Genomic DNA, 26,934 nt, shown 5'->3' on the forward strand with positions numbered 1-26,934 from the left:
GGTGTGTTTTTAGTATGCAGTGGAAGATGTATAAACTTTCTGCTGTCGTGATGTCATTGGGGAGCTCGTTCCACCATTTAGGAGCCAGGACAGCAAACAGTCGTGATTTAGGGAGCAACAAGCCGATTGGCAGATTGGCAGATTGTCAGATGCAGAGCGGAGTGAGCGGGCTGGGGTGTAACATTTGACCATGTCCTGGATGTAGACTGAACCCGATCTATTCACAGCACGGTACACAAGTACTTATGTTTTGAAACGGATGCAGGCAGCCCCCGGTAACCAGTGAAGGGAGCGAAGGAGTGGAGTAGTGAGTGAATTTAGGTTAAAGACCAGTCGGGCTGCTGCATTCTGGATGAGCTGCAGAGGTCGGATGGCACTAACAGGTAGACCTGCCAGGACGGGGTTACAATAGTCTAGGCGTGAGATGGCAACAGCCTGGAACTGAACCTACGCCGCCTTCCGAGTGAGAAGGGGGTATATTCTCCTGATGTTGATGCAGCATGAATCTACATGAACGTGTTGTTATAGTATGTTGGCAGTAAGGGAGAGTTGACTGTTTGAGTGTCACACCCAGGTTCCTGGCAGTCTGGGTGGGAGCTAACACAGAGATAATAATCAGAGGTAATAATCAGGTCGTGGTCGGGAGAGTCTTTCCCTGGAAAGAAAAGTAGTAGGTACATTTTCAGGTGGTTTGCAGAAATGCGTGCTGCTACCTGTGTTTCAGATTTGACAAAAGTTATCCACAACCCTGATAACGTGATGAGAAAAGTTGAGAAGCATGAACTCTTAATAAATGGAAATCTGAATGTTTACTGGTTGAGCTGTTCCCTGTGGAACACTTCTACTCACTTATATAGGACATCTTACACGGTGCGCTGACACTCTTACTATCATCTTGCATCACTGTCCTGTGTGAAGTGAAAATCGCTGAGCCTAATGAGAACAGGGGCTCATCTCACAAGCCTCTGGTATTCACATTTGCAAGAAAATGTTTCCAATCAGCCCTGGAAAAACACCAGATGCAGCCAGGGAATGTTTGGTCATTGCATTCAACCGCTACACACACTATCCCAAAATGGATCGTGAAGTTCTTGTAAATTTCCACTCCAGGCATAATTCAAATAATTTAATCCAATGAAAACACATTGGCTCCGGGTCTTGTTTGATTTGGAGCATTTCACAGAAAGTTAAGTCATACTTAATTCACAGCGACAGAGAGGTATGAGCTTTTATCAAGCAAATCAATTTCTCAACGTCACAAGCAATAAACCACAAGGAACAGAAAAGGTCACTTACATGGGTGGTTCCCAACATGGGGGCCATGAGATGATTGACAAGAGCTATTATTTCTTCTTGCTTCTGACTGACTATATTTACATGTAACATGTGAAGGTCACTTATAGATGGAAATATTCAACATTGGCGTGTGTGCCTGGGGGGAGGTCACATGAAGATGTCAATCTAATCTATCCAATAATCCCAGAAATCTCTTGCTGTCTGTCTGAATGTGGAAGGTATATCTCAAGAACCGTTCATCTTATCTGCTTCACACTTGGCATGTGTGTTGCTCAGGGCCGAGGGAAGTGTGCTGTCGAATTTGGTGGAATTTGGACACACAATCTTGGATATTAATAAACTTTGAATAGACAGGTGACTAAAGATTTAAAATAATGACAACAGCATGTTCACAGAACGGCGTGTTAAGAACAATGGCAACAACCAACTGATTTTCCAGTTCAGGCTGTGCTTACTGAGTCAAGCTAAACAAATAGCCCATTCCAAACGAGCAGGTTTGGAATGACAGGCATTGTGATAGCTGCTTCAACAGCAGAACAGATTAGTTGATCCGTTTTTATTGTAGTACAAGTTATTCAGTTGATAGTAATAATAAAGTATTAGGGTTTTGGTTTAAAATTGTCACCATTAATAATTAATCAGCGGATTAATTGGTGGTAAATGGTCTGTATTTATTTAGCAATTATCTCGTCTTGATGACCACTCAAAGCGCTATACAGTACAGGTTACTGCCAATAAGCCATTCACACACACACACATATTCATACGACCTTCTGGTAAAAGGACGACCACTTTACCCCCTCAGCCAAAGCCGCCATGGTCATGGATGGATGCTCTAATTGCATTGGGTCATTTCTTTCTTCTTCACATTACACTCACAGCGAGGTTGAATTCTGATAAATCAAACCGTTTAGATAACATGCAGCATGAGGGGTAAAACATTTCGGTCTGCTGTCCTCTGACATCATAGAGAATTGATTTATTCACCCACTCTCCAGAGACATCAGGGGAAAAAGGTCGGAAGTAAAGGAGCTGGAGTGTCAGAGAGGGAGGGAGGGAGAGATGAAAAGAACACAGAAAGTGGAAGGGTGAGAGAGTCCCCTGCTGTTTGTTTTTATTGTGAAATTTAATTCCAGCACAATCTAATCAGGGTTTTGGAAACACAGGGGACACAGCTCCTTCCTCCTGTGTGTCTGCCTTCGCTCTGCCTATCTGAGGAAGCAGGTGGACTGGCTCCACCTTTGCTCACCTATCTACCCACCCACACACCCACACACCCACACACCCACACACCCATATAAAATCATCTGCACATAAAAACATACAAATATACACTTTTGTGCATCCACACGACACAGCAGACAAATGCACGTGAATACATACACAGATATGGATGTACAAGCAGCACATGCACATACAACGCACGCTCAGATGATATCATCTTGCAGACAGTTGACAGCAGTGTTGAATTATTATGTCAGCGGGTGAGATGGCAGCATCGGATGGGGCCTGTGATTCAGCTTATCATCGTTTTACAGACTGAAACTCTCCATTGACACTCGCCTTAAGATGCACACACACTAACACACAACCCCCTTAGGGACATCCACCTCCCATAGGCCCACTGTCAAGATCATATCTGATCCATTACATATATTTTTTAAACCGTTAAAAAAAAAGAAGACTAACTGGCACTCAGTAAAAAGATTATGAACCACTGATTTGGTGACAACTTAAGACTTCTGGGTTCAAAATCTAACCCTGTAGATCATTCTCAGTTTTTTTTTGTAGTAAAACCTCCAGGACCCTGACATTGCTTCCACCACCTGTCTCCTCAACAGCAACCAAACAAATACTACCAGCCATCTTAAGCATTGAAGTGCAACTATAACTTGATGGCCTTTTTTGCCCCCATTACAAATCTACACGCTTTCTCTTGTTTCAAAGTTAGACACGATCTCAAAGTCTGTAGCTCGTCATTTCCTCCACCTCGCCTGCTCTCAGTCACCACCTGGTGGGACTCTATTCTAAATTTCTCAAGAGGACTTGACCACTCAAAAAGCTGGTCGGGAACTCTGGGGGACTCAGCTAACAGCACGAACTGAATGTCTCTTGATGAAACATTGACTGAATGCAAAGAAACATTTTGGGTCCATGGAAACAGAACAATGCCTCCTTAACGCTATTATGAAGGTACATGTGTTGAGACTGCTGGATGAACTCCTGTGGTTTATGTATTATTATCTGGCCCATTCATGAACTTGCTCAGGTGTATGTGAAGAAGATTTCCTGCTTGTATGACATAATAGGTTCAGTGAGTGCGTCGATATCATCGGAATAGTTTGTTCCCGATTTGTCAATCTTCAGTCACTCACACAGACACACAGACACACAGAAAGACACACAGACACACAGACAGACACACAGCCACACAAGACCTAGCCCTATTATTAATACAACTCCTTTGAGCTCTTCCCTTTCATCATCCCTCGAGGCCTCACATCTTGCCATCTCACAGGCTAAAGAATGACACCACAATTAAAAGAAACCTTTTATATGCTGGATCAGATCCAGAGGAAGGAGAACAGCAAAGACCTTTTCTTCAAAAGATTTGGATTTGTGGGATTTGAAGGACTCCCTCTGTGTGATGGATGGATGGATGGATAAAACAAAAAAGTGTACACCCATCGTAACCTTCAAATTAAGTGTTGCTATTTTCAAGATAGACAATTTAACACTATATTAATTATATATTCATTCATCTGCTTGTCAAAACACTGTTGATAAAGCAAACTATTAAAAGCAATTGCAATAGACAAAATATTAACTGTTCATCTTTAAATCAAAAGGATCTGCAGATTAGCTGCAGAGATTTTTATAGAATTTTTGTTTCAATGTCTCCGTTTTCCTGTTGCCTTGGAATGAATGAATTGAAGTACAGGTTCTTCATTTACACACACACACTCACACTGAAAAGCTCTATTGGTATGCAAGACATGAATGGTCCACAAAGTGAGAATGAAACTGTAATGATCCTATTGAGAAAACCATGCGTCTGCAGCAGGAAAACATAATGAGATACAACAACAGAAATTGAATACTAACAGCAGCGCATCAACCTCTCAGCCCTGCCACTGTAAATGTTGGAATGTTATATGACCAGCAGACTAATGGTCATCAAATTAGTCCAGTTCGGCAAACAGACAATACTTGACCCTTAAAAACACATTTCTTTATGTATTGAGAATCTTATAGACAGGGGGAAGGAGGCAGCATGACTCTGTATTTTGCAAGTCAAAGCACATGAGCTAATTCTCGCTCTACAGAGAGGCTCAAGTTCAAAGTTGAGCCCAGACAGGCCGGTGCAGTTCACTTTGTACAGGCAAAGAAATACACTTACTTAATAATAAACTTATCATGCTACACCCTTCATGTTTCAGCTCGGTTGGTGTGTAATCTGCGAACGGGGTGGGTTTTATGAAACTGGATTATTTTAAGCACCTCACATTAGGAAGAAATCCTCACTCACTCGTTTCACTCCTCTGTAATAAATCTAATTTGATCTTATTTTGATGGGAACCAACTTCAACCACTCACTTGACAAAAGCACCCCTTTGCAAAAATGACTTCACCAAAAGTAGTCTCGCTTAATTATTGTCTTTATTGACGGACACACTGTGCAGATAATTCAGCTCTTATTCTTGCTACTGCTACAATGTAATGTAAAAATTGGACTTTTACAGTGAGCTCTTCCCTTTGCAGTTTAAATCTGGGCTTTGGCTAGGTCACTTATATTGTATTCATCAGACCAGAGAATATTTTTATTCTTTATTCAGAATAACACAAAAACTACTGAACAGAATTTTTTTACTCTGTGAAACGGTGGTACAATTGAAGGACCCATTACATTTTGGAGCATATTTGATCAAGAACTGAAGAGTTACAGACAAACTGTGCGAGTCCAAATAAGCAAACATTGACTGACGGGCATATCCTGTTAATAGCTATCCAACATCTTTTTTCATGTATTCACTTGTCTTTCATTTATATTAACTGTACAAAACTAGTATCATAAAATCCACTTTTATCAAAATATAAGTGGAATGATTAAAATGTTTCTCCTGTCTTTAATATTTCAAGATAAGGTGTTAGCTTTAGTGGATGGATGCACTCTCCGAGAACTCTTCACTTTTCTTAAAATGCCACTTTGCAGACTTAAAGCAAGCTGTCATAGGCCTTTAACTCAAAGTGTCTTCCTTCCAGCCAATCTGGCATCGAGTTCTGCATGATGGACAGCTGCTGAGACGATCTTCTAACTATGAGGTTTCCTCATGTCTGCAGAGGACTTCTGAAGCTCTGTAAACGTTGCGTTTTTGGTCGTCCCCCTGACCTAGGCCCTTCCTGCTCAGCTACTCAGTTTGAGTGAATGGCAAAGAGAGTTTGTGAGGTTCCAAACTTCTTCCATTTCACAATATGTGGTCAGAGTGATCCTGGGAAAACGTTATAGGTATGTTTTTAAACTCTTGCCCTGATTTATGACCTGAGGTATGTGCCTTTCTAAACTATGTCCTTTCAATTTGTCCTGGGTGGACTCCATTCAAGACATAGATACGAAAAAAGAAAAGGAAACATTCAATTTGGAGTGATGCAGTAAATGGTCTGAATACTTTTGTAAATGAGAGATTTCCCTTCTTTATTTTTAATTACTTAATTTTTTGTCATGATGAGTCACTGATAATAGATTGATGGGCAAAAGTGCTATTTTAGTTACTTAAAGTCGAGCCTACAGCACAATTAAGTATGCAAGGTGGGGGCGATTTGGCAAAAATATCATATCAAAATGTTTTTTACAGGATAGGACAGGATCACGATTCACGATCTAATTATGATTTGTTTTCATGTTGGTTTTAAAGAATATTCTTCAAGTTTCTTAACATTACAACCAAACTAATTTCCCCATTAAAAAAAAAAACAAAAAAAAAAACACAAGGTAACAACACATTAAAAGGAGAAACTGTGGCAATTGACGATGCCACCAGGATCTCCCAAGCACAGCCAGAGACAAACCATTTGCTTTTCAGCATCTTTATTGAAGAACAGGCACCAACATAAATTCAAACAAATCAACTTAAATCTTGGCTGCTCAGCTCTGTCACTTTCCCTCATGTCTCCCTGCATGTGGCTCTCTCTTGTCTCTCTGTGTTGCTCTCATGTCTCTCTGCCATGTGGCTCTCTCATGTCTCTGCATGTTTCTTTCCATGTTTCTCTCATGTCTCTCTGCCATGTGGCTCTCTCATGTCTCTCCATGTTTCTTTCCATGTTTCTCTCATGTCTCTCTGCCATGTGGCTCTCTCGTGTCTCTCTCATGTCTCTCTTAGAGGTGTGCATCCTCACTAGCGTCACGATTCGATTCGCCATTTTAATGATTCGATTCACAACGATGCATCTCGATGCATTTCAATGTATCACAACCACAATTTTCTATATTACTGCACATGGCTGCTTTTTCGTCAATTAATAAAATCATTCAGGAAAACTTGAACTCCGTTTTTATCTAGAAAGGGCTTTAAAAAGTATTATAGACTGTTACTGTTATTACAAGTGTGCCTTAATTTACAAAATAAGGTTTTGAATTAAAAAATCTGACTACACCAGTAGGTCTATGACAGTGGTCAGTTCTCTCCACACTGATTTGACATTCATTCAGTTTAGACTTGTGTGCTGCACCTAAAGCTTAAAAGCACAAACTCTGATTATATCCTTTGCTGTATCTAGGTGGCCCCACCTGGCCCCACTTAGCAGCACCACTGCACTCTCCACTGGTCAATAAGAGACTCTGCTCCTCTGATGTTTTCTGATCATTCACATGTAGAACTAATCTTTATAAAAACCTGCTGAGCTCATCCTTATGTTCCTGGATTAGAGGGGTGTGGCTTCCTCTGCAACATTGAAGTTAAAACACTGTGTTACATCGTAATCAGCAAAAGCACGTCTGTCTATGGGAGTGTGTGTGTTGTGTGTGTGTGTGTGTGTGTGTGTGTGTGTGTGTGTCTCCTCGTCTCTGTTACTCTTCACACAAACTGATAACCACATGTATTTAGTTATAATCGATGATGTCAGATCATGACTCCGGATCATTCCGTAACTTTAACCCTGATGTCCTAGCTGGGCATGTGTCATGTGTACAGTCTATAGTCACGTTACGCCTTGTGTTGTGTGAAGCAGGGAATGCGGGGCTCAGTGTGTTTAAAGATATGTCTCATAAACTCTAGAGCGAATCAAACAAACACAAAGTAAACGTCAGTCCTCATAATTATGATGGGACATTGCTAAAACAATGAATGTAGCGGAAAACAGGAATCGAATATGTTCCGTCTCTGTATAAATGCAGCGTCATTCACGTCTGCATCACGATACATCGCAGAATAAAGAAATGTGTCTCTCTCGTGTCTCTCTGTGTTTCTCTCATATCTCTCTCCTCTGTGGCAGCTCTGCTGCTGCCTTTAAACCTGAGGAGTAATCCCCTAACAGCCCTCAGCTGCTCGGATTACTCCCCTGGTGCAGGTGGAGGTGCCCTCTGAGACACCACCATGCCCACACAGACCATTAAGGCCAAGCAGACTTTAATCTAGAGTGCAATTCTGCAAAGTATGAACATTCAACAAAAGTTTGAGATGGTTAAGACTTGTATTCTATTACAAGACATTCATCCCAACACAAAATGAACATTGGTTTCGAAAAGGTTAACAACAACACTCAAGTAAAGTGCACTCATGGTTACATAACTTTAAAAGGAACTAGATTTGGAAAGTGAACCGAGTCGTTGGGGCTGGTTCAAATATCGAACATTTTAAGAACCAGTGTGAATTTCCATTTGCTACAGATCCCTTAAGGTCGATTCATGGTTCTGCGTCGAAGCTACGCACGTAGACTACGCACAGGGCTCCGCCATTGTGAAGCAAGAATTTTGCTTTAGAGCCCAGCATGTAGGTCACTGTATGAACCCACAAACTGGCACTTATTCTCTGACCCAATACAAACAATGATTTTTTCCCATCGCCACATTATCAGTACAGTACCACATAATGATCGATACCTTTCTGTGCACATTCATACTTTATTCAGTCTCCTCTGTGTGACAACTGTGTGTATCTGTGTGCGTGTGAGTGTGAGAGAGAGAGAGCGAGAGAGCGAGAAAGAGAGAGAGAGAGGAGAGCGAGCGGAGTGAGCTAGAACCGAATCAATGAGTTACTATGTAATAACAAAAATTGAATCCTTATCAGCTCTTATAATGCTTGTTGAGAGTCGAATGTGAAAATCGTGCCTTTAAGTGCATTTTATCGGCTTGAAATAAGAGCATCTCAAAGTGAGATCACTACAGTCCATCAACATTATACCCCAAATACTCCAATACTATAAAAGGGCATATTGTATGTATTTCTTTTATTTTGGTTTGAGGAATGAAATCACACTTGAGTTTCTCAGGGAAAAAGCGATGACCAGTTCCTCCCTGCTTCTCTGTGAGTGAGAAATGAAAGAGCTCAACCTCCCCACCCAAAAGTGACCCCTTCCATTTGGCCTTCAGAGAGTGTTGACAGTGAATAGCCCAACAGTTACTGCCAGGAACAGAATAAGCGCAAACACTCAGTCCTTCATGACTTGAAAGGAAATTCAAGGTTACACTGTATAGTTTGACAACGTGTCACTTAAGTCAGAGACAGACAGATAGGGCTGTCATCATACACTGATGAAATTGTATGAATGAAATAAAAACACAAAGCAGCAGAGAGAGCATTTAATTACACAAACACACTCATATGTTGCCAAATCCGATGGGACAAATGCAATAAGTTATCAAGGACAAATACTTTCTCTGTTGATTAAAATGCACCTTGCATCTTTTAAGTGCTGTCATCTTTAACCACATTTCACCGTGTGCCATAACGAGCCTGTTTTGGGTGGCAGCTCTTGTAATGAGGCCTTTAAAATTGCACTACTGTGAGACGAGGGAGGGAGAATAACACAACAAAGGCCAAGGGTATTTCTCTTTTAAGGATGATAGGGGAATTCTCTGCATGCTCATCTTTCTGTTATCGCCTTCCCATTGTTTGGAAATGTCACATGGCAATACAGCTAAGGTCAATATTTGACTTTCAAGGCAAATTTAAAGAGCAGAACTGCTTACTGGACAAGTCTTGGTTTTGTGCATGAAAGAGCTTCCCGAATTAGGTGTTTAACTTACACAGGCATCGCCATGGCAGAGAATATATGTTTGTATAATATGGTATTGTCCTTCATGATTCATATTCAGTAATACGTTAAGAACTATTGCATTTATAGTTTCATGAATGCCACATGGTGTACAATCATTGTAAAGTCCACTTCAAAACATCCTATTATCAATCTGGTTTCTGAGGTGTAAAAGCAATTCACAGAATAGAACCGCCTCATGCCACGGTGCTTGCTTATCACAATACCCCAGGGGGCTGGGCAAAGGCAGTCCTTTCCATAATGGACTGCTTTTTACTGCTAACCTGATTCAGTCAAAACACAGAGTGCTTGGCGGCAACCAAACAGACGATTTACCACCTGAATACCAAACAGGCAGGCCAATGTGAATAGAGCTCGTCAGGCAAAAACACTGTCAGAAACATGTGACTGAATAAGTCCCAGTGGCTTGGCAGACTATTTCACCGAAACAATGTCCACGGGCATCTTCTGAGAGTACTGTGATCAGCTTTATCTATTCCTTGTCAGTAATGCATATATTATATATTTGACAAACATGAAAAACTGAAGGTGTTACCAAAGTTGTTACAAATTATAATGAGTTGGACATGAATGTCTTGTATTTAACTTTCACTGCAATCCACGCAAGAGTTGAGACATTTTACAAAAAATGCCCAGAAGTTCAATGCGTGACATAGAGTCGGGCAGGCAAAGCGCAGTGTTAGCGTCTAGGTTGCCAAGATAAAGAAGTTACCGTGTTTCGATCACTGCCAAATGGAGACGGAGTTGAAGAAAACCTGTGTCCACTCCAGTGTCATTATACCCAGGAGAGAGTACAGATTGTACACATCCACCCATTGGGGAAAAAGACAGATGTTCGCAGGTGGATTTCAGACCAGTGGAAAAGGGGCTTAAATGTAAGTAGTTAAAAATCCTAGTTTGATTCAAAGAGGAATATTGAAGCATATCGCAAAAGTTTTCAAAAGGGGAAAATTGAGCAGCTTATCTTTTTAAGCTTTGAAATAAGTTTGTGGTTACATGAAATGTCTCAATATATGTGGGAATCATCTGAATCCAGATTTTGATCAGTGAATCAGAGAGAATTCAGATAAATTACCTTTCATAGCTGGATTAAAGGAAACACTTAGCCTCCCAGTATAGCCTACATATTTACCACTGCAGCTTTCTACACACACAAGTAAAATACTGGCACTTAGGACTGTTGCAAATCCTTCGATGAGTGTTTTGAAATTCAAATTGTTTCTGGAGGCATATTCAATTTTGAAGACTCCATCTGGCCCAGTTTCTTTTCTCAGCAAATAAAATCTAGGTTGTTGTTGTTTTTTACGAGAATTTCCTCTTAAGGCACAGAATTAAATTAAAATCAATAAAGTGCTATTTTGATACTTTACTTTGGTTTATGCCAAAGAGATGACAGGTTGAGTCTGGGTTTTACAACTGCTTCTGCAAGAAAATGGGGGATTATTATAGTAATAGTAAATCATTTCTTGGACAGTAGGCCTACATCCTCCTCTGTCCTCCCTGTTTCACTTGCTTGTATGACAGCAGGAGGAAATCCACCATTTTTATGATCTGAGCAGCCGAGTGAGGAAAAATTGCTGAGCATGTGAGTAAAGCTGTCATACACCACATGTCGAGCTGAATTAATCTTGTGTTTGCATTCAGCTGGAAATCAGTGTGTTTACAGTAAAGCCCTTCCATGTCAGACACAACCACAACTGGCACTCAGTGTGTTTGTGTGTGTATACATTCACTTGTGTACACTTGGAGATATGTAACAGATGCAGCTTGAACAGTTTGTGTCTACGTCGACGTCCCATGAGTTCTGCTACAACCGCATACAGCTGACAAACTACATCACACGCAGCCTGTTTTATTTGTGTCAACAGCAAGGGGACAGTGCTTCACCCAGAAACAAACTGAAAACAAATGAAGAATCTCAATCTCTGATCATACAGACACTTTGCCCCCACAGATGTCAGCACCTCACCATTCTGAGTTGAGGAAGAGTATTTTACGGCTTACCTTTCGTCACATGTCAGATCCCACGTGGAGAACTCATGCTCGTGGACGTTAGTGACCACCTTGGCCGTCCTTGGCCAGACGGCGTGGCGTTTGATGGGAACCAGCTCGTGACCAGCCTCCTTCGTAGGGTCACGACTGCAGCAGGTACCCATCGTTCCACAACAATGGACCCCTTTTAAGGATGATTAGAGGCTTTATCCCTCTGAATCCTCGCTCAATTGTAGTAGCTGGATGAAAATTCGCTGAGAAGGGCAAGAGCGGCGCTCTCTTTCGATGTTTTCAGATATTCAAACATTATCTTGTCTCTTCAGGCTCCTCTCACTACATTGCTTGCCGCTGTTGTGTCCTTTCAAGTGTCATCACCACTGTCCCATTTGTCTCCGACCTTCCCCAGTGCTCCTCACATGATTTCTCCCTCTCCAAACTGCTAATGTTTTGGTGGCGTGGCCCGGGCAGTCTCACCCTCCTTCCTTCCTTTGACAAAAAAGCTACTGTCTCCCACGACCAGCCGGACTCTGAGGGCCACAACATTGTATCAACCATCTTGTTGTTTCTCTCACTCCCTGATTGCACCAGTGTCCTTCAATCCCTCCTTTGTGTCTGTCCTTCTGCTCAGTGTGGAACACAGCTGGACCCCCCCCTACACTTTCCAATCCCAAGCTTTTCGCCTGGTTCGCAGACGACAGTCATGCTGAGAAAAGCAAGAGGAGTTGGTCCTACACTGGAGAGATGAGTGGGCTTGTCGTGTGGAGAAATTCAACAAGTGCAGACAGCCTCTGGGAAATGTTTCCCTTTGTGGGCTCAAAATGTCATGCATTTCTCCCATTTCTGAAGTTTATTGTTTTAAAAGCATGTGTGCAGTCTTTTGAGGGAGAATACTAGTACGCCACTGTTCACATTTAACATGAAAAAACGCCTCTTTGCTAAATGGATTTTGAGATTCTGATCATGTGTTATTTAAAACCTGCTTCTAACTTTTCTGCAAATTCTTAAAATGGTTTATTGCACAGCCCACTTTCTATTTACAAAAACGTCTAGGACTACATAATGAGAGTTTTTGACATAAGCATTTGATTCAGCCATGCTTGGTTTGCCCAAAGGTGAAACTGAGGACATGTGGCATTCTGGCAGCAAAAACAGTTGAGCATTTTTCATCATGTATTTAAGTCCCCATGGTCAGAGCCAGCTGCCCAAGAGAGATCATGCCGACTTGTTTACTGCCACGCTTCCTCTATGAACTGTGAGCCTGTCGCATGCTCATTGCTCATAGTGTGACTTCTATTCACAAGTGTTGCAACTTTGCTGCTTTTTTGAGAACAGGATATAAGGGGGGGGGATTGAACCAGAGGAAAATCAAAGGATGGAGAACAAAACAGAATAAAAGAGAGCAGCCGGTGTGCAACGCAGAGGTGACTTCACTCCTTTGAGAATTGCGAGAGGGTGAGATGTTGCAATGATTGTTCAAGCTTTACAGAAAAATGACACTTGATTAGAGGAAATAAAATCCTCATACAAAGGTAGCTCTTCAGAAAGGCTTCATTTCATTGGCTCCATAATTGCCAAATGAAGTCAGGAGTAACAGGAACACCAAATGAAAATGGCATATGCTGAGGCAGATGCCCTCAAAACACCAATCAGAGACCATGAAAGATCAAGACGGGCATCCATACACTGCAAAGACATGTCGGATGCTTAAAAACCTCAAACAGAAAGCTCATAATTGAAGGGGGACTGGTCGTTCTACTCCCGCTGCTAAAAACAAATCCTAGAGGAAACACTGTGTCGCCGTCTTTATGTTTGAGTTCACAGTTTTCCACAGACCTAAAAACCGAGCTACTTGTACCTTTCAGACCATCTCTCCATATGTGTGCAACAGTGTTTTCTTGTATTGCGAACAGTCACTCTCACAATCCCCCTTTTCCAAGTTTAAATAAAGCATGAAGACTGATATTGAGTGAACAGGAAGCAGTGGGTGGTTAAATGTTCCCTGAAATGTAAAACAACTGTTGATAAAGTGCAGTGAGAGGCAGTACAAGCATAACTCTGCTTTCTACTTTTGACGTGCAGGAAATCAGGTGCAGCTGTTCCCACGCTATCAACAGAAAGAAGGTCGCTGGGCACACAAATCCATATTTTCTATGACGTGGTGGACATTTTAACAGATGATCTTTGTGAGTATGGGTGTACCTGAATGATATTTATTTGAAGAACATTTTGTCAAAGAAACTTGAATTGCACAAATATCTGAAGTGCTCTTCCCTTTTTATGTTTCTTGAAAGAGAGAAGCCACCTTTTGAAGTTTGAACCATTATTCCCTGATTGTGCCCGAGAGAAGCATTAGACAGTAGTTGAAGAGTGTTCAGAACAAGAAAATGATCGCTTTATGATGATCTCTACAGGATTTTTTATTGAACCAAGCCAAGTCCAGGACTCCCAGGAGAAGAGGTATTTTATCTCAATGTGACCTTCAGAAATAAGTAAGGATTACATCCAGAACTTCATTGCAGGGATACATATCCCATTTGGCCAGGGAATATCCTGTCAGCGAGGGAGCGAGGGAACAGGAAGGAAGGAAGGAAGGAAGGAAGGAAGGGAGGAAGGGAGGAAGGGAGGAAAGGAAGGGAGGGACGGTTGGATTGATGGATGGAGGACAAGGAAGAAAGGATGGGGTGGATGAACAGATGGATGACACCATTTCTCATCATGGTGTGGTAAGTAATCCGTTTATATGAGCGCAGGTGTTTCTTCTTGAGACGTAATTTCTAAACTGTTCCAAAGCAAATTAATCAGTTTGTTTCTTTTTAATATCACAGTCATGAGCTCTCGGATGAACTTGGGAGGCTCCTAATTACTTTCTGATTAGCTGTTTGGATTTGAGCGGTTATTTGTTTGGTACCAAACCACTTCTTCTGTTTATCTGATTGTTATTGAAAAAAACAACTGGTAGCGGCACGATCCCTTTATGTGAAGTTCTCTGCCCCGCTTTAGTTGTTTCTTTCAGTCCTGCATATTCTCAGAGGGCATCATGATAACCAGCATATCAGCCTGACAGATCTGTGTTGGACTCAGATCCTCTGTGAGAATCTGTGGATTAACACCACCGCAGGGCAAGGTTAAATATTCAAAACATCCATTTTCAGAATCCCTTCAGTAATGCTATTGAGCACACATATCGCCATGCGGTGGACTAAAATGACCCAAAAGCGTAATCCTTCGATCTGTAACAGTGGGAGGAGGAAAAGAGGAAGCGGGAGATAAGGAGGAGAATAATCTCCCAAAATATTGCTTCAGTTTGAAGAGTATGGAAAGAGTTCAGTGACAGGAGTGATGAAATCCACCTACCACAGGGAGGTGCTTTCTTAGGACACATATGATTTTAATGTCAGTGTGTAGGAAACATCATCTCTGATGGAGTGAAACCTAGACTGTAAATAAAGATGGATGCCGCATCTCCACTTCCTCCCACTGTGCACAAATAAAGCAAAAATATCTGAAACCAATTGCAAGTCAGTCTCAGGTGTCAATCATGACGTTTCACCTAGTTATTTTGGCCTCTAATTAAAACCAAACTTAAAGGAACTTTTTTATTTGACATTGAAAAAGTTGAGAAGAAAATAGATATTTGATAATAATAAAATGTACAAATATAAATGTACTTGTTATGGAATATATCAACATTTTGGAAAATATGCTTATTAGCTAATTTGTTAACAATGAACAGATCGGCTAGCTTATAGAAGAGCTGGAGCCAGGGGTTGATAGCTTACGTTAGCAAACCTTTGCTGCAAAGCTCATTTAAAAGGTTGATAACTAACACATCTCATTTGTTTAATCTGAAGCTGAAACCCGACAAGCTGTGGTGTGTCCTCCCAGACTGATTCCTTCCAATGGGAAGAAAAAATTATAAATTCTAATTCTCATGAATTCTCACAATATAGCAGCATTCTTCAAAAAACAATAAAACTAATCAGTAAGATAATGCACAATTTATGCCTTAAATGAAACTGATAGAGATGTAAAGTGGAAGGAGAAAAAACACCTTTCAAGTCAAGCAGTTTCTATTTTATAAACTCAACTCTGTGTTGTTTGATTATCAGACTGTACATTAAAACCCTGGTCCTGGCTTTTGGGAATGACTGGAATAAAGCCTCTCTAACAGTCTCAAGGTCTTTTACCAAGTCAGAGAGAACCAAAAACAATGCATGAGAATGAAAGTAAAAGTTAGGAGGTGAAGTCCCAGCGAGACATACCTTATAAAAAAAAGAGAAATGATCAGCTATTGACAGAAAGGGAGTGTGTCTGAAGCAGAGTGCGGAGGAGAAAGCGAGACGGAGATACTCTCTCAGCAGATGGATGCTATCTGAGGGGAAAGATCGTAGATCTGATGGAAATTTACTCATCTTATTTAAAAAATACCCTGATTCCCATATATCTTCTACTTTCTCTCATCTTCTGAAGTGAACAAACATCAAATATTCACTCCACTCATGAGCCAACTTTACTGCAGAGTGTTTACTCCTTTGGTGTTTGCCAAGTAAAAGTCAAAGAGGGGTGGAACTTTTTCTATCAAGACAAATGGAAACAGAGCTAGAATAACATCAATCCACAGCTGTGGTTCATAATCCATCCGTTTCGTGAAAGAGACACTGCACATTTAGATGTGTCTTTTGAGCTGTAATCTAAATTATATGATTTATCTTTGATGAAACACTAAATATCGTGGGTTTAAATATCATATTTGTTAACACAATTATATAAAAATGTATGGGTTAAACATGGCACTTAAACATTAAGCTAACTGCTTGGGACATCTCTACTTCATAAAATGTACGTGTATTTGAAAAAGCTAACGTCCTCTAATCAAAGGTGGGCAGCCCCCCGCCACCAGGGACTGCTCTTGAGTGGAAATGTGTTCATTTTCAAATCCACACATCTACCATTCAGAGAAGCCTCCATCCTCGCCTGCGTCTCAGCTCTATGCACACACACACACACACACACACACGCACACAAACTATATGAACCGCTGGCTGAGACCAGTAGTTCAAACCGCACAGGACGAACGTGTCAAGTGACTCTTATGCATCACCTGACACACAAGAGACCCAACAGGGGATGCTTAAAACATAATCTTTCTGCATTGAAACTTGACCTCCATGATATTTGTTGCTAAGTTGTGTTTTTAATTAATCAAAATGTTTCCAGCAACTTTCAAACCTAGGCGGGCCCAATAATGTTTTATCAAAGTAAGGGTCTGTTTTATTTGATCACCTGTCCAAGGTTTCATATCCATTTTTCACGAGTTGGTATATAGTGCTTGTCTGCCAGCAAAGGTCAAAATGTACTTTATATTCAGTGTCAAGCTACATATTTAATTATATACATTTTCAAGGCCCAGTTTAGGATTAAAACAACACTTTTTTAATATAAAACAACTTTATTCACCATTGTTGGATTTGGAGGGGAGGAGACCTCAATTCATCTCCATATAAGAACCTCCTGAATGGCTGGATCATAACTTATCAGAGAAACAAGCTGAGCAAATGTGAGCTGCAGCTCAGCTCGCAGACCCTCGGGGATGCCTTAATATGTACCTGTTTTAATTACCTGGTCCATTTGTTTCAGGGAGGAGGAGACCTCAGAGAGGATAATTAAGCTCCTGATAAAAAAAAAAAACCTTAACGACTGACACTGAGGGAATCCTAAACCGACTGCAATGACAATAGTGGTGAAGACAACAACTTCCATGATTCAACGCTTCTTCTTAACGTAACTAAACTCTTTTTTGTTGTTGTTCTGATTAGAGACCACGAGAGACAGAAAAATACACATAATGTGCATTTAAAACCTTTAGGTTTATCCAAGGAAATTCTGCCATTTTTTTTTACTACTGAGGATGTTAAAATAAATGCCTTACGATGTGTGGGAACAAAAGATATGGAGCCAGGGGAGAGTGAGGAAATGATTTACCCAACACCTCTGGAAGTTACTAATTTACTCGCAATCGAAAGTGAGCGCCGAATGACAGTCAAGAAGGAAAAGCATGTTCCCAAAAAGCTAAATACATCCTGGTACAAGTTGCTGAACAGGGTCTTTTATAGAGAAGCAGGTGTTGGAAGCAAATATCTGGAGGGAAAATCGTTAAGTATGGAGATCAGCCAGTGAAGACAACATTGAATATAAACACTGTCCTTGGGTTGACATTTACAAGAAATAATCTGTAACTTTCCTGCTGCTGCGAAAGCAAACACGGAAACAGCTTAGCACCTTCGACCAATCAAAACAACAGAAAAGCTATTGTTGACAAAGCTTTCTTTTCCAGCCTTTATTTGTCTGCCAGGGAACTATTGGTTCTTTGGTTTAGCTATGGCTCCACCGCAAAACAAAGCCTCTTTTTCAGTTGAGCACAAAGAGGCGTCAGACGGCGAGCACAAACCGACCCTGTGTTCTTACGCCTTTAATATGATCCATCGGTTATATTAGTAGGTTCACAAAAAAAGAAAAGAAAATTCCTGGAAACCCATTTTTATGAAATTGCCCTTTCTGTGTGAGCAGGAAGGCCTCATAGCAGCCGCTCAGGGGCAGCAGCAGCATGGCCTTCTCTGTACAGGTCTATACTTAGGTCCATTCAGTGTTGTGTTCACGTCATCACCTCTTATCCAAAACCAAGACTTGAAAAAGAAAAAAGAGCCGTTATTCAATGGCTCAGCTCACATCCGTTATCTTCCCAGGGACATTTTCCTGAGAGTTCCTTACAAGGTTCATGATATTGTAATTCAGTGTTTTCCTACATAAGCAGTGAGAGACTGAGAAGCAGCCACCCACTGTATTTTCTCATATTGAAAGACATGCCCTTTTCCCCTTCTTAACCGAGACTCGTACAGGCGAGTCGGTTTCAAGGACTGAATGCATGTCACTGCCAAATAAAGTGAGCTCTCACACTGCTGAGACAAAGCATTCGGCTCAGCAAACCCTTTAAAGGTTTAACAAAGTCATCTGCCGTCTTGATCGTATCTCCAGTCAGTATAACAGAGACTCGAAGGGGTTTGAATCTTGCAGGGCCATGCTCATGACATTAATGTAACCTACTTTGAGATAAGCTCCTTTGTCACAGCTTGGTGATACCATCATTGTGCTTGCGCTGCCAGTCATGCAGCGTTCAAATCACTGCACAACCAATTTCAGCTTTCTGCCAAGAGCACTACCCCTGCACATCTGCACACTACTTAGTTATTCAGTATAAACTAATATGAGCTGCAGGAATACTTACGATTTTAATAAAGAACTGGAGGTGAGCAAATAAAAAGTGAGTATTTGGTTGGTATACGTATCAAGACATACACCCATCAACTGGTTTAATTGTGTAACTGGTTTAAAACATTCCAACAAAATATTTGCCATTGCCACCAGAGGCTAATACCTCTGGTGGCAATGGCAAATATTTTGCTGCTTCCGGTGTAGACAGTAGATATTTGGGACAAGACTACATCTTCTGTATCGCTGTATACACAACGTACAATTTGTATGTGTTTAAGGCCCAGACAGCATTTTGGCTGATCTATATTATTATTATTTTGAATGTGAGGCACTTTGTTACCTATGCTTTTCGATCAATGTGTTCCACCTCTTTTGATCTCCACACTGACTGTTAACCTGTGGGAAACCACAGCCTGCTCCAACGTCATTGGTCAAACAAGAAACAGTAACCAGGCGTTCTGCCGCAAAATCTTATCCCTCGACCAAAGATTCTGTACATTCACATGCAGAATCTGTGAATAGAAATTAAAGGGATAGTTCACCACTATGCCGATGGGGGGGGTGAGTGAAGTGTTTGAGTCCACAAAACACTTCTGGAGTCTCAGGGGTAAACTTTGCGGCAGCAGAATCCAATACAATTGTGGTCAAAGGTGACCTAAACTTCAGACGTAATAAAACAACAGAAAAAACATCAGATGCCTCCACACTGCTCCTGTGGATTCTCCTTCAACAAAGTTTAGCCTTGAGACTAAGATTAATTCATTATATAATTAATTTGTCAGAAAATGTCACAGAGTAATGAGGAATGTCCACAAAAATATCCCAAAGCCTCAACGGATTTCTCCACAACAATCAATCAGTGATTTACAGTCATTAATAAGAAAACTGAGAGAAGAAGCCTTCAAATCTGAGAAGCCAGAAACCAAACAATGTATGACACATTTGATTGAAAAAAACCTTGAAACCATCACTCAATTTTTAGAACAGTTGGCAATTCATCAAGTTTTGGACTGATTCATTTAGAGACAACTAATTTCAGCAAGACAACAAAGTGAATCTGAATCACCAACTAATGTTGATAAGAAGCAGAGAGTAACTGTGTTTCTGACCCAGAGCAAGATAATGACTGAGGACAGGGCTGAGGCCTGTGGGACTGAACCACCTGTCTTCTACCACCAACAGGCATCACATCTCTCTCAATGTCTGCATTACTGTGTGTATGGATGTGTGTATGTTCCTCTCCCTCCTGCCTCCCTTCGATTCCTTTCAGCGCAGGCAGCCATGCAGACGTCTATGCGGGAGGTTTGATCCTCCTTGGATCTGATCGGCTCTGCTCCCCATCTCCCTGTCCCAGGAGCCCTCTGCTGGGAGTGGTTGCAGGACTAGGAGCAGGAGGACCCATCCAGAGGCCCCTCGGAGGGAAGGCACAACCACACACACACCATGTCTGTTTGTGTCTATGTATACGAGTGTGAGCAAACACAAAGAGTGAAAGAGTTGGAACATTCATATACAAGCACACATCTTATACATCTGAGGAGAGGTATGTGAGGGTTAAGCCGCGGTGGTAGAAGTTGTCAAACAAACTAAACAAATACACCACACTTGTCCTTAGGGCCATATGAAGAGGTTTATTAAAGCAAGCCCAGGCAGAGAACGGAAGAAAATATATTTCTGTGGAGCACATCCTCACCTTCCCTGAAATAAAACATGCCTTCTGACAAACTAAGGTTCAGTGACAGCATAGTGAGGCCAGTTACCACAGCAACGGACATGTTCCATGTTGTGGTCTGATCGATCAGGTATGTTTGCCTTGAAGTAATTTATTTTCATTGATTAAAGATAACATTTATCTAGCAAGAGTAGTTCAACTCTGAAGTTATGGAGCCACCTTCTTTGAAGCCGAGAACACATGGCGTCGTTTTTTGTAACAGGAAATAAGCCTCAAGGCTGTTATGTATTCATTCTCAATTATTATTATTATTGTATGTTTAAATCATGAAAATAGTTCATTAATTCAATAATTTCTCTGCTCACTGGCATAACCATGCAGTATTGTTTTGACCTGCGTGTGTGTGTCGGTGTGTGTCTACTAAATAACTCAACAATACATGGCCATGTTTTCACAAACTTGCCGTGTATACTATTTGGGAGTTAATAACCAGATGATTAACAACTAAAGCTGATTGATCAAAAGTCAAAAGTCAAGGTCAACTAAGCTGCAATCTGAAAAACACATTTTCCTCTGAATCATCTCTGAAGGAAAATAGTAAGACAAAAGAGAAAATAATTGAAACAACTGATCAGCAAACTATTCCTCACCATATGACGGGTCTAAACAAGATGGCAAAATAAAAAGCAACTACCATAGTCAAAGATGTCTTATTCAGAATATGATCAATAGTTGGAATAGTTCATGCAATGTCCATTTAAACATAGTCAATTATGACACAAATATGCAGATTAGTCTCTTACAATTTTACAGCCAACAATGTCCTCAGTTTTACAGATTTAGACCAAGTCTTGTTCTAACAGCCTATGAGCCCTAGAAGATCTTTCTTTAAGCGGGATTAAAAAGGATAAATCAGAGAATCCTTTCCCTGTCTGCTGTTAAATACATACTGTGCTGAGAAGGAAATCAAACTGAGCTTATTTTCTCACATTGATTTGCTTCCAAGAACTCTGTGAGTGTGCAAAGACAACGAAACAAACACAGAGACACACGGGGGGAGCTGTGCTGTCCTCGTTGCAAGTAATAAAAGCATGAAAAACATACTTAGGATAGAGGAGGCTCCAGAGCAGACAGTGCTGGAGCCCTGGGGGGCTGTTATATAAACATGGCTTGTAGATAAATAGTAGCCCTTTGATGTGAATAGGATATTGCATTTCAGGGTTGTTATAATTTCCCCTTGTTATTTCTGTTATAAGAAATACCATTCATAAGCCCATTTAAAGTTTGGAGAAGGGTACAGAAAACCAACTTGTCCCACTGAACCTAAGATAGAGAGAGTCCTGTCCTTGCTCTGGTTTTCCTTTCTTACCTGACATTTCAGAAAGAAGACATGAAGCAAAACTTAAGACTGAAATCAAGATGTAAGATTAACATATTGCTCCCTACATTCTTTAACTAGTGGTCCAGGTCAGTATGAATTTGCTCCTGAATCTGTTCCTCGCCAGCTCCAGAGGCCTGTACTACGAAGAAAGTTCAACACATACCCAGGATATCTTTGTGATATCAAGGTGAACTTAACCTAACAATCGCAATCAGGCTAAGCTGTCACACAACGCTGGTTATCACCTCGGTAAGTCAACCCAGGTTTCTCCATCAATATCTCAGAGCGTTTACTCCACAGATTTCACAACGAGGCGCAAACTGTCATTTAGAAAAATACAGGCAACCAAATTATCCAGACAAAAGAAAAACAGTTAAGGATGCTAATTTAAAAAAGGACAGCTGGTCTCCTACGTTCTTTTACCCTGTTAAAAGTTTGTTTTAGTAGTTTCTCCTTACTCTTGTTGAGGGTTAATGGCAGATGATGTCACACCTTGCTGAAGCCCTATGAGACAAATTGTGATTTGTGAATATGGGCTATACAAATCAAATTTGGTTGTTTGATATTTTATCTATCTTTATTTTGAAATGAATATGTTGAGCACCTTGATCTTTGACCCGCCCTCATTGTCGCGTTTGGAGAAAGAAAGAAATGTCTATCTCGGTTTGCATTTGGAGCAGAGCGAGACAGTTGTGTGAGAACTTGAGAAGACGATTTAAACAGATGCGGTCCTTGTTTCATGTTAAATCATTACAGTAAAGTTGCAGTGTGTTCTTGTTGTGTGTCCTGAACTCACTACGTTGTTTTTTTTCTACTACTTCCAAAACAAATGGACATGCTGTGTGGACGGAGGTTTTTAAAACACGTGACAGTGGAAATCCTACCGCTTTTGTGCACAGAGGGGCCAAAGTAAAACAAATAAAAAATGCCTTGTAAGAGCCTGAATCATTTAAGGGCTGCAAACAATGATCATTGTATTACGGATAAAGCTGCAGATCATTTTTTAAGTTTCGTGATAAAAAATGTGATTAATGCACATCACACGCTCATAACCCAAGTCAAAGTATTCCTCGATTTACTAATACCAATATGTTATTTCTTAATTCAGTACTCCAAGCTCAAATCCACACCACTATGAATAGGGTTCTTTTTGCCAATCCTTCCACCAAGTTTCACAAAAATCCACAGTAGTTTGTTGCATGATCCTACTGACAAACAACAGACAGAGGTGAAAACAAGACCTCCTAGGTGGAGGTAATGAGGTATGAAACAGAGCCAATCTGTGATCAAAATTGTCCGCTATAGTCCCTCAAACCACTAATTGAATAATTAACTTTGATTTGGGCACTTAAAATAATTCCCTTAATTACCTATTTTTGTCTTCCTTGTGACTGGATGACATAACAAAAAGATTATTTAATTCTAGAAAGACATGATCTTTGGAAAATACCTGCTTGATTTGGTGAACTCAACATTGATAAAATATCATCTTCAGATGGATGTTTAAATTAATTTTTATGGAAGGTTGAGATGGATTACACCCTTCACTTTCATTTGTGAACCTGTCCTTTCACTATTGTAGAAAATGTTATGGAAAAGGTCACTTTTCTGTCTTTTGGGACCCCCCTGTTGAGGTCTCGGTCACCTGATGGTGTAAATAGCTAAATAGACACAACATAGCACATTGCTGTATCACAATGTGGTTTGTTTACAAAAAGAAAATTCATTTATACTGTATTATGCAGAAATGCTACACAGCTTTCCAGCCAAAAAAAGTATCACAAGTGACAAAGCAACAACTGCCTGGTGAGAGCCTGATGGCCAATTACAGTCCTGAATATGTGGCAGGGTTTCTCTGTTAAAGGACATCTTAAACCAGACATTCAAAAACACAGTAATTGCCAGTTTTATGTGTTTTTCATTGAGTAACAGCAAAACGAGACACACTCACACACAAACACACACACACAGTCACATCACTGCAAAAACACAACGGCAAATCAAATCTGACTGAAGAATTCTAATTAAGAACATCTAACACAACAAGATACTTATAATAAGCCGGAATTTTGACAATATTTACTCCAATTCTGAAAAGAAAAACCTCTGTACTGAAGCATGAACCATCAACAGCAACACAACTGATCTTTGCCCTCAATGACACAGTCACCTCCTCCATCCTAACACAGCAGCAGTGCCTTAAAACAGCCGATTACACAGTGATTACAGTCAAATTTCCATCTGACATAGGCTTTAGAAAGAAAAGACATGAATATTCAACAAGCAGAGAAATCAGCTATCCACCATGGAGTCTTAGAAGCAAACCCACACACAGGGAAAAAAAAACATGAAAGTAAGAAGGGTATGCTGAGGCATGGCTGAGCCAAAATATGTTCCTGGAAAAATATTGGATTCAGAGGACTAATCTGAGCACATGTGCCTCTATGCTGCTCGGCATTTTATTGCTTTTCACATAGCACATGATGATATTCAATAAAGCACTTGGATAAATTAACCTTTGGCAAACAATAAAATTATAGCACCAGACAAGACAACTTTATGGGCCACCAGAGATAACGGATCTGCTTCGTCAGTGCCTCAGAAAGATTTCTCATCCAAAATGACATGATTATCAAGGGCTGATGACAATGTTTGATGATTTATCAAACATATTCTAATCTAGACCCAGATATATTGATGAATAAATACATCATCCAAAAGTGAAAAATCCCTGGAAGAGTAAAGACAAAATGTAGACTAAGCTTCTAGACCAGGGGTGTCCAAAGTTTTATCCCGAGGGCCACATATAGACAAAAAGTACGAAGGTCTGGGCCACTCACGCCGCCACGCCCCCCTGCCCTGGAGCGGACTGTTGACAGTGGGGGGGTGGCGGCGTCCTGGGGAGCGGCTGCAATACAGTGGGCCATAGTCCATCACATTACATTTCATTTCATTTAGCTGAAGCTTTTATCCAAAGCGACTTACAATAAGTGCATTCAAGGGTTCAAACCCAGAACAACAAGAATCAAGAAAGTAAAATATTTCATAAATAGAGCAAAACTACTAAGTGCTATAATTAAGTGCCGTTTAAGTGCTACTAAAATTGTTAGCTCTTTTTTTTTAAGCGGGCCAATGATAAATGGATGGCGGGCCGCAGATGGCCCACGGGCCGTAGTTTGGTCACCCCTGTTCTAGACCATGATGCAATGCATACATCCATACAAGCGTATCTAAAGCGTTTATCCCAGCTCACATTGGGCGAGAGGCGGGGTACACCCTGGACGGTCGCTCGCATTCACACCTACGGGCAATTGACAGTCTAGAATTAACCTATTCTGTGGACTGGAGGAGCTGCAGTACCAAGAGACAACCTCGGCAGACAGGGAGAACATGCAACGTCCAACATGCACCAATACAGCAAGTCAGAATAAGGACCCCGCTGATATCAGGTGCAAGTTGATATAAGAAAGTAATAAAGAGCTTATGGAAATGTTCCACAAATGTGTCATGACAGGCATAGAGTCTCAGGTAGGGTGGTAAAATATTGTCTCAGAGTTAGGATGATAAAGCTCGTATTTAGACTTAGTCTTGTTGTTTTGTGAACACTAGTTAACATAAGTTATGAGTATGGAAAACACCTTTTATTAAGAGGTTAATTGATAATGAAATACTCAACAGAAGAGTATCACCAAATACTTCCTCAAACATTGGTAAGTTATCAGCCTCCAAAACCCAGTGTCACTCCGATTGCCGTATGTAAACACTGGAAAGTGTGTATACATATGCTATGTGTGAGTATGTGTCTCACAGAGGTAGTTCTGGAAAATGACCCAAAGGACGGAAAAAAGGTGAAAAGCAAACTGGTGCCACAGAATCTCTGTGTCATCATTGTCTGATACTCCAGTAGACAAGCTCATACACTCCAGTACACAGGCTCACACACTCCAGTAAACAACCTCACACACTCCAACATACAAACTCACACACACACACCAGTAGAGAAGTTCACACACTCCAGTATAGAAGCTATGCAGCTGATCTGAGAACCAGCGCTGATAGAGAGCAGAGGGGTCGTCCTGGGGTCAGCAGGTAAATCACACCCCCATATTAATCCACTGTCCCTGCGGTCACTACCTCTGCTAGCAGCGGGGGAATTAGAGGCAGGAGCCATATTAAGCCGCACGGTAACTTCAGTAATGCGCAGGTGACCGCAGCACAGCCATAGAGAGCGGTGATGATGGAGCGGCACTTACTTTATGAAGAAACTGGCCCCATCGTCCGTGAAGCCCTCCTCCCATCCCGGTGGCAGATCTGAAACGAAAGCCGCACACTTGTTCGTTACACCGGGAAGTTTCTCTTTCCTCGCTCGGCCCCCAGCGGCTGCGGGCCCGACACGAAGTTCGACACACTGAGCAGGAACACGCTAAAGTAAACAGGAGGTCAAACGGCCCCCGCGGAGCGAGCTACCTGAGCGGATCATGTGTCCGGAGTTCACCGGCTCGGCGGAGCGGGGATGGAGCCAGGTGGTGGCCCGCGTCTCGTCACTGCCGCACGGACACACGGGGCGGGTGGGAGAGAGGGAGAGAGGGGAGAGAAAAACACCTGTTACACCGCCGACAAGGAAACAACTCCCGTCACACGGTGCGGTAAAGCGTCGCACTGCCCCCACTCACTTGATGAAGAAGACCCTGCCGTCCTCGCACACACCGTACGCCCAGTGCTCAGGTAAGGTGTCCCGCCCGACAGGCGCCGCCATGATCCGGTGTGAGGTCCTGCTTCACCTCGCTCCCTCTCCATCGAGTCTCCAGGGAGCGATCACCGCTAGGGCCGGCGCTGCCTTCAGGGACCGCTCTGAAGCCCGGACGTTTCACACTCACTCACTCACTCCGACATGCAGGAGAAGAATGTCTGGAGGACGGATCAATATATAGTTTTTGTTTCTGTTGCACGTTCGATTAGATGTATTTAACACAGAAAATACGAGTATTCATAAAAAGTGAAGGTGGAGGCAGAACATCCAGTGGGCTCATTCTGAAGCCACTACCTAAACATG

At 41.4% G+C, this 26,934-nt stretch overlaps 1 protein-coding gene across 3 annotated transcripts in view; it reads right to left on the reverse strand.

Moving 5' to 3' along the window:
- LOC128444495 (pleckstrin homology domain-containing family A member 7) overlaps positions 1 to 26,687 on the reverse strand; it is a 120,187-nt gene extending 93,500 nt beyond the window's left edge. For all 3 annotated transcript variants that reach the window (XM_053427007.1, XM_053427005.1, XM_053427004.1), the window contains exons 1-3: positions 26,555 to 26,687; positions 26,349 to 26,425; positions 26,135 to 26,192 (exon numbers count right to left, since the gene is read on the reverse strand). In XM_053427007.1, the coding sequence (XP_053282982.1) occupies positions 26,135 to 26,192; positions 26,349 to 26,425; positions 26,555 to 26,637 (218 nt within the window). In that variant the 5' untranslated portion in view covers positions 26,638 to 26,687. The remainder of the gene's footprint in view (positions 1 to 26,134; positions 26,193 to 26,348; positions 26,426 to 26,554) is intronic.
- Between the last annotated feature and the right edge of the window lie 247 nt (positions 26,688 to 26,934).

The sequence above is a fragment of the Pleuronectes platessa genome, chromosome 7, assembly GCF_947347685.1.
Source record: "Pleuronectes platessa chromosome 7, fPlePla1.1, whole genome shotgun sequence".
Taxonomy (NCBI): domain Eukaryota; kingdom Metazoa; phylum Chordata; class Actinopteri; order Pleuronectiformes; family Pleuronectidae; genus Pleuronectes; species Pleuronectes platessa.